The sequence below is a fragment of the Talpa europaea genome (genome assembly GCF_964194135.1).
Source record: "Talpa europaea genome assembly, chromosome: 12".
Lineage (NCBI taxonomy): Eukaryota > Metazoa > Chordata > Mammalia > Eulipotyphla > Talpidae > Talpa > Talpa europaea.
This window is the reverse complement of record NC_140079.1, coordinates 89,070,420-89,079,437: the sequence shown is the minus strand read 5'-3', so window position 1 is coordinate 89,079,437 and position 9,018 is coordinate 89,070,420. Positions and strand designations below refer to the sequence as shown.

Below are 9,018 nucleotides of genomic sequence, written 5' to 3'. Positions count from 1 at the left end.
CTTATAAATGTAGCAGACAGAATTGCTAGGCACTTAAAAACAATGTTTTCAAACCTAATACATCTGAAATTATTTACTAATCCGGTAGTTTTTCAACATTCCTTTCAATCTAAGTCAATCAAATTCTCTTAAATATTTTTTAATTGAAGTCACAAATCTTATATCAATCAAACTCTCTCATCTCAGCTTTCCGCCCACTTCACCTGTTTGTACCCTGGTAACTGAAGCAGCAGGAGGAAAAACATATGCAGTTGTGCTTATTGATGTTTCTTGTTTTGTTTTGTTTTTTAATTTACATTGTTATTAGTTATGGTAAAATACACATATTATTTACCACCACAACCATTTTTAAGTATCCCAGATAACTTTTCCCAGTTTGTCTTTAATGGATTTTGATGGATGATCTCATGTGTAATTGTGAATATTGAAAGCAATTAGAAAAGAGTGATTTTCCTCTTCCACTGCCAGTCTACCAACCTGCTGACACCTGGGCCCACTACATCCGTCTCCCTCCTCTGATAGTGTCCCTGGTCCTCAACAGGCCAATCTCTCCATCCAGGACATGCATCCTGTTCTTAGCACTTTCCTTTCCTCATCGTCTTTTCTCTCTAATTCAACATTTCATTTCCAACATTTCTATCCAGGCCTTAAAAGTGCTGTCTTGGGAACCTCCCTGGTGGCACAAGGGTTTAAGTCTCAGCGCTATGAATCTATTGGCAGCCACTGCAGCACGAGTTTGATCCCCAGCCAGGGAGCTGACCCACATGGCGTGGCAGACCACTCTTGTCTCCCCGCTGTTTCCCTCAACAGTGTATTTCAGTAGATCTGCCTGTTCTGCTCCCCACTCTGTCTCTGGTGAATCCTCTCACATCTCCATACCTCTGGCCTGTACCCCAGTTCTTGTATGCATAAATAAATCTTAATAAATAAATAAATAAAAGTTTTTTTTAAGTGCTGTCTTTAAAAATGCAAATGAGACAGTTTTCTTTGGTTAGCTCCCTCCTCCCAACTCCTAGCCCATTATTGGAAAAGCTCTTTCAAGGTGTTGTCTACAGTTGGTTTCCCCACCACCTGACTTCTTATTTTCCCATTCTCTCTTTAAGTCAATCCAATACTACCCGCACCCCAGGTGGGTCACCCTCTGTCCAGCCACAATGGCCACCTTGCAGAATCTGGAACACACCAAGCTCGTTTCTGCTTTCAGCCTTTATGTTCTTTCCTGTGCCTGGTTTGCTCTGTTCTGTGTGCCTGGCTTCTTCCTTCCTTCTAGATCTCAGCTCAAGTAGCTCCTAAGAGGTCCCCTCCAACTCAAGTGCACCTCTGTCACATCTATCACTTCAATCAGGTTTATTTTTCTCATAGAATCAATCACTGAAACAAACAATAGGAGTTATGTGTTTATTTGTTCTCTGTGCCCTTCCCTGAACAGAACTGAAGCTCCACTAAGGCAGGGCTTCATCTATCTTTTTCATCACTGTATCCCCAGTGCCTAGAATAATGTAATAATTCGATCCATAAAAATTAAGAAAATAAGTACTCATTAAATATATAAAATTCTGTAAAGTATTTTTACATACAAATAATATTTAAAAACCACATGTCATCACAAGGATAATGACAACTAATGTCAAACCCAGTACACATGTGTCCATACCACAGGTCTGATTTATTCATCCACTTGTTTTCTCACTTTCCCACATCTGTCAAGTCACTTCCATAGTAAGAGAGCAGAATTATCAGCTCAGATCATCTGAGGTTACAAATTCAGGAACTTCAGTGAGAGCAGGTCAACTACAGCAAAGCAGGGGATATCAGCCTCCATCATAATTATCTCAAGCCTTCTTGGAGGTAAACTGGACTTGTCCAGGGTGAATGTCTAGCCTGTGTCTTTCCCTGGAAGATAACATAATATTGACAACCTCAGCATCATTTCTGTTTCACATTTAATAAAAAAAAAAATCTATTCTCCATACAAATGTTCCTTTTCAAATTTGTAATACCAACCTCTCACCTAGATTGTCTTACTTGTTGTTCATGGATTCTCTGCCTTCTTTATGTTTTTCTAAGTGGTGTCATCAGTTATGCCATAGACATTTCAACTATTGCTTTGCACATTTATTTTACAAACATTCCAGAACTCTCTTATTTCTGATAGTTTTTACATGCTGTTTCTTGGTTTCATGAAAGGAGAGATCATTTTTGTCTCCTTATTTCCAATAGCTTGCCTTATTTTGTCTCCAGGGTTTTGGTTTGTTTTTACTTGAACTTCCAGAAAAACATCAAATGATAATAGTAGCTCACATCTGGTTTTATTTCCAACTTTGAAGAAACAGCTCTGGTGTTTTATTGTTGAGTATGATGTTGACTGTTGAGCTGAGTTTCTTTTATCATCCATTTCATAATGTATTACATATTTATTGGTCTGCAGCCAAGTGCATTGGATTTGGCAATATGTAGGGCACTGATTGCCTTGGGGAAAGCAGTTTCCAGGGCGTGGTGCCAGCAAAAGCCAGATTGCAGCGGTTTGCAGAGAAACGTACTTTGGATCCTTCTTCAGTCTGTGCCAAGGATTTTCATCAGGAATGAATACTGAATTCTTTGCTAATGCTTTTTCAGCATTTATGAGATGCACAATATAGTGTTTTTTCTTATTTGACCTATTGGGATGATCTTGCATATTAATTTCATTCATTCATTCATGCATGCAAGAAATATTTGAGTACCTACTCTCTGCCTTCTTTTATTGTAACATGAAATGTGTGATTTTTCAAAAATATTATAGGGCGTTGTGACATTTTTAATATCAATTTGTAAACGTGAAACAGTTTTTATAATAGTAATAGTTTTTATAACCTTCATTGTGGATATTATATTTTAGTTTTTGATTGCTAAATCAATGGATCTTACATGAAGAGTTCAAAAGATAGGAAAATGTTTAGAGGCAAAAAATTCACATCTAATTTTTCAATGTCTTAAGGGATAGTCTCTGTTGATAGCTATTTCTGGACCTTTTTCTTTTTCAATTTTAATAAATTTTCAAAGTTCATTGGCAAGTATTTGATGGAGGATTTTCACGTCCATATGCCTGGTTGTGGTACAGATGTCACAGTAGGAGAGACACACCTGGTTCCACATCAGGCTGGCCTCTCCTGCTAAATGACACTTTGTTGCAGCTCTTGACCCATCTGTTCTCCCTGAGCAACATGGCATTCCCTCTGGCTGTGGGCACATGGGGTGGCATGAAGAATTTCCTGAAGTTCATTTGTTGAAAACATATTTCCTGAACACTTACCTGATGCCTTGCAATTTACATACTAGGAGAGGTCCAAGCAATAAGCAATATGAATAAATTGTACAGTATGTTACATGGCAATAAGAAGCAATGGTGAAAAAAGTAAGGATGGAGAATGGGAAATGCTGTTGGGAAGATGGACCTGTGCTTGTTGTGGGAAGGAAGGTCGCATGGGGGGAGGTAGACGGCATTGCTAAAAGAGAAGCAGACAGCAATGAGAATGAATGATCTGTAGCTTCTCACCACAATATCAGTGAGTCTCACAAATGTCATTTGAAGCAAAGACAGGGTCCATGAGAGAGCATCTGTGGGATTCCGTTTCTGCAGAGCACCAGAACAGGCAGCAGTCATCAGTGATACAGGGTGCAGTTCCTGTGGAGGTAAGGGAGTGTCTGGAAGGAGGACGCAGTGGGAATTCTGGTGATGTTCTGTTTCTTAATCCATGGGCTGCTAGCATGCATGTGTTCAACTTGTGAAAATTCGGCAGGCTGAACATTTGGAATGTGTGCATTTTCTAGGTGCACATCATATGCCAGTACTTTCATTTTTGTAAATTAACAATTAGCTATCTTAGGATAGATGACACAACTTCCAGAAGGACCCTCCCTGAAATCTGCTGCTTCGTCTTATTTCCAAAATGCCTGGCACACTGAAGGGATTCATTATATGCATGTGTGTCTGAAGGCATCAGTGAATGGCTACACAAATGCATTTCTCTAATCTCTAAATGGGTTTACATTTAGTCCACCTTACCCCAAGGTGGGGAAACCAAAGCAATATAGATTTTTATAGTCATACTCATGTTTTAAAAAGATCATTCTTATTTCCCCTCTGCTTATTATATATAAGAATAATAAACCCATTCAGCAAACATTCAAACACCTTTAGGATTTAGAGTCAGAATCAAGTCCAGGGAGAAGGAAAAATGTGTCCATTGGATTGGGCAAATTGTAAGCTCTGATAGTGTCAGAAGCAGTTTCACTAATGTGGAGGCAACAGATGCCAGATTTGGTGGTTAAGGAAAAATAGAATGTAAGAAACTGGAAACTGTCCATGAACGCCGAGAAATATTTCCAGATTTTTGACTTTGAAAGCTAAGAAAGAATCACATAGGGTGGACAATTTTTTCTGAGTGTTTGTCATAAAGGATGAGAAAGACTAGAGCATGTTCACATGCAAAAGGGGGAATCAATAGACAGGAATAGCTTGGTTTATTTCCACATTCAATCTTTTAGTCACTCATGTATCCCACACCAATTTACTAAGTACTTGTTAAGTATCAGTTCAGTATCTGTTCAGTATCAGTTCTTGTGCCTGAGAGTGGTAATAGCACAGTGAATATCGGATCCAAAGTCTGTGTCCTTATGGAGCTCACAGTCTACCAGGGAAGAGAGAATTTGAAAACATGGGTCACAGAAAGAATGCTGGGTGGGTGAGCTGGGTGTTGAATCAAAGTACAAGGGGAAAGAATTGACTTGGATAAGAAGTATCTTTTCTTCCAAAGAGATAACAGAGATAGCCTTTCTAACATAGGGCTCGGTACAGATGTTGATAATAATAAAAAAAAAAATCAGATGATCTAAACTACACAGAGCCCCAATTCTGCATAAAAACTGATTCAGATCTGAGCAACAGCTGGTTCTTCCCAGAGTCACAGGGCCCACCCCGCTCCCTCCAGTGCCCACCGGAGCCCATCCACACTGTTCACTGAAAAAACTTGATACACGCTAACAGCAAGACAAATACAGATACCAATAAAGAGGCTCAAAGTCAAAAAAAAAAAAAGATGATTGCTAGAGTGAGCAGCGTACTCCTCTTAGGCAGGAGATTGGAAAAAGAGTACTGGGTTGGGTGAAGCCAGGTTGAGCCAGGCTATCCCCTGCACTTTTATGCTGGGTGAGTCCTGAGAGATAGCCCAGAAGCTACCAACCTTGCCTCATGAATCAAGCATTTGCAAAGGGTGACTCATGAAACCTGTTAATAAGGCTACCTAGAATTCTGCAGTCACCTCTGTGTGAGGATTATCAAGCCAGCATAGAGAGAGAATCTGTACAAAGTCAAAGTCTCTCTCATGAAAGACTCTGAGGAGGAGACGATCGAGAGATACAGGCTTCCTAGCAAGTTTTCTCCTGCATAGGTACAAACTTTTGTTTCTTTAGTTGAACATGACCTGAAGTCATTGGTTGCATTTAGGGGCTTTGCATAAAAAAATGTTTTGATAACTCAGCTTAATGAAAACATCACAAAATTGTGAATGGCTAAGACCAATGGTGGGACAAACATTTCCCATCTCATGCTCATTCTCACTATTAAAGTGATGAGTTGATATTTTCCTTCTGCTTTTTCTCTTTCCCTCTTTATATTCCGAAGGTGGGGACTTAAATCCTTGATGGGTGTAATTCTATTTCAGTCCAAAGACCAACCTGGCAAATTATTTTTCTTAATATTAATAAAAACACATTTTCTCTGTCATCCCTTTGCTTTCTGATCAGCTTTCTTGAGTGGGGAAGAAAGGAATGCAATTAGTTAACACACAGGAGTTGTATAGAGGTATGTCTTGTAGGTAACTATACCTTACTGTGTTTGGGAGGGTGAAAGAATAACAGTAGAGAATCACTAATATAATGCAACCCCTTCATTCCTCAGGTGTGGAAACTGAGGCCCAGAGAGGTGATGTGATTTGCCTAAAATCATGCAACTAGTGGCAGAGCCAGGCCTAGAAGCCAGGTGTCCTGGCTCTCAAGACATTCCGCTGCCCGAGGAGTGGAACAGGTAGTATCACTCACCCTGGGGGCCGTGGGTCTGTCCTTTCAGTCAAGAGCTGCCTGGGGTTCCTACGAAGGAAACCAGAGGAAGCATCAGCTCAAAATTCTGACATTGAATGATTCAAGGATGAAATAAGAGCTGGGGAAGAGAAACAGGGTGTGGTTTGAAACTTAACCCTCAAGACCCTGAGACAGAGGCCAGAGTGCCATACCCCCTCGAATCTGTCTCCTGCTGTGGGGCTGGACCTGTCTCCAGCTGTAACATGTCCATCTTCAAACAGCTTGGTAGTGAGTCACCTTCCGGCCATTCTGACATCATGCTCTCTCCGATGCAATTCAGTGTTAGAAAAATCAATGGCCACTTCTCGAGGACAAATGAGGGAATGAGGAGAAGGAGGGGTTAGGAAAACCAGCTAAGAGGCTTTTAAAGAGACACAGGAAAACAATGAGAAAAGGCGGGTGGGGGCTTGGGGCTGCTACATTGTGTGACATCACGGGGTTTAGTGGCTGGTGAAGTTGGTCAGCCCTGGGAGTGGAAAATGGAGACTAGAAATGAAATCTACATCAAAATGGGGAGGAAGAGAGAGTTCCTGCTTTCATATATTCCCACTAACTGTTCATATTAAGGGATGTTCTTTTTTTTTAAAAAAATAAATTTTATTTTTATATTCCCCATACAATTGCAATCCCCTTATTTTGATCCCAATCCCTCCCTTCCCCGCCCCCCACCACCCATAGAGTGTCTCTGGTTCATAGTTGTTTGTTGATTTTGATTTACACTTTCTTATAGTTATTCATTTTCCTGGTCCCTTATTTAAGTTTTCTAGATTCCTGCTATGAGTGAGACCATCCGGTATTTTTCTTTTTCTTTTTGGCTTATTTCGCTGAGCATGATCCCTTCTAGCTCCATCCATGTTGCTGCAAATTGCATGTGTTTATCTTTTTTGAATGCTGAGTAATATTCCATGGTGTATATGTACCACATCTTCTTGATCCAGTCATCTATTTTTGGGCATTTGGGCTGTTTCCAAAGCTTAGCTATTGTAAATAGTGCTGCTATAAACATAGGGGTGCAGGTGCTCTTTGGAATGGATGTTTCTGTGTCCTTTGGGTAAATACCTAGGAGTGGAATTGATGGATCATATGGAAGCTCTATGTTTAGTAGGTCCAGAAGTCACACAGCTCTCCATAGTGGTTGGACCAGTTTGCACTCCCACCAACAGTGTAGGAGAGTTCCTTTTTCTCCACATTTAAGGGATGTTCTTAAGCCCTGTGTTGTTAAAACAAAACCTACCTATGCTGTTGTAAGTAATCCTTTGTGTATATGTAAATGTGGGTACTAATCACTGCTAATGTGTATCAACTCCTGTAAGGAGTCTGAGTCATAGGTTCTTTGTCATTTATTCCATGATTGTTTATTGAGCACCTACTATGTACCACATGCTATTTTGGGCACTTTGAATACCTTGATAAACTAAACAAGCAAATATCCTTGCCATTATAGGACTCAGCCCGAGCTCCTTGTGGCTCTGGTGGCTCCTAACAGGACTGGACACTGGGACAGGGGGTGGGGCACTGGGGAGGTGGGGTGTGTGCTACCACACAGGAGACACCCCAGGGGAGGACTGTAGACCTAGATGAGGAAGTGCAAGTCTGTAGGTGCATCAGAGTGTCTATGGGAATTATCCATTAAAGTGGGTAGTCAGACTCTAAGAGACCAGGCAGTCTTGTCACAACTGTTTCAACCCAGGGGTGTCAGGAACAAGCCATGGAAAATCAAGGCGCAGCCGAGATCCAGGTAAGTCAGGCAGGGATGAGCATATGCCACTGGGCAGGGCTGTGGACACTGAGCGAAGCTTTAAGAACCTTTCCAGCCTCTATGAGGGGTAAACTCCACCCCAAGAAAAGCATTAAGTTAGTGAAAAGGAAGTGTGTTGAGGACAAAGGCATGAGGTGAGCATCTGGGTTCAGGAGCCCAGTTTTCAGCTGGACACTTACTCAAACCTGAAGTAATAACCAGAAGGACTGAGCTGCTGAACCTGTAAATCCCTTTGGATTAAGATCAGAATCCATCCCATGGATGGGAATCTCATGACCTGGTCTATTAAGAAAGTGGGAAGAGGGAACAGGAAATGGGGCAAGCTCACTGCATTCTTCCCCCATGCCTCACCTCCCCTCTCCATGCAAAGGGAGGGAGGAGGTCCTGTCTGTTGCTCCCTTGTCAGCAGAATCCCTACTAGCGCCTTCATGGATGCATGACTTGGATCATTGCAGAGTCCTTTCTTTTTTATTTAACCTAGGTATTCACTCCCAGCCTCAGGGGATGATTTTCTTAGCAGTTCTGCTCACGAGGCAGATGTGAAGTCTGTACCTGCATTTAATCTTTTGCTTTATGTGACTTCTTTCACCTACTACTCCCGTCCACCTTTCATTCTTAGTGACAGCTCATGCTCACCCCACACTCCACCCCGCTTCCATCTTCCTGGTTTCTACCTTTCTTACTTACCAAGCCCTTCGAACTTTCTGCTGGGTGACATATTCACCAGATGAGTCTACATCTCCCTCTGACTACATTTCTCTAGTGAATATTCTGTTTGATTCTCCAACAGCCACCCACCTACCACCATTACTAGTAGCAACACATTTGGGGGGAATTAAAAAGTCTGGTTCACACTCTACCACTGATGTTGGACTTGGAAATCCTTGGAAATCCTTCTGTCTGTGTACTCTGATTGCCCAGGTTCATACCCACTTTTTTTTTTTTTAAAGATTTATTTATTTATGCATACAAGAACTGGGGTACAGGCAAGAGGTGTGGGGGGTGAGAGGATTCACCTGAGACAGAGTGGGCAACAGAACAGGCAGATAACTGAAATACACTGCTGAGGAGAGCAGCAGGCGAGTCAGGAGAGGTCTGCTGCGCCATGTGGGTCACCTTCCTGGCCGGGGATTGAACTCTTG

General features: G+C 41.6%; 1 protein-coding gene across 2 annotated transcripts in view; it reads left to right on the top strand.

Moving 5' to 3' along the window:
* Positions 1–5,956: 5,956 nt before the first annotated feature.
* The window catches only part of TNRC6A (trinucleotide repeat containing adaptor 6A), a gene marked incomplete at both ends in the record, with an annotated part of 143,213 nt that continues 140,151 nt past the window's right edge, over positions 5,957–9,018 (top strand). The window contains one exon of one of the 2 annotated variants that reach the window (XM_084251053.1): positions 5,957–6,064. In XM_084251053.1, coding sequence (XP_084107179.1) covers positions 5,985–6,064 — 80 coding nt within the window. The remainder of the gene's footprint in view (positions 6,065–9,018) is intronic. The other variant, XM_084251054.1, reaches the window with a different exon arrangement.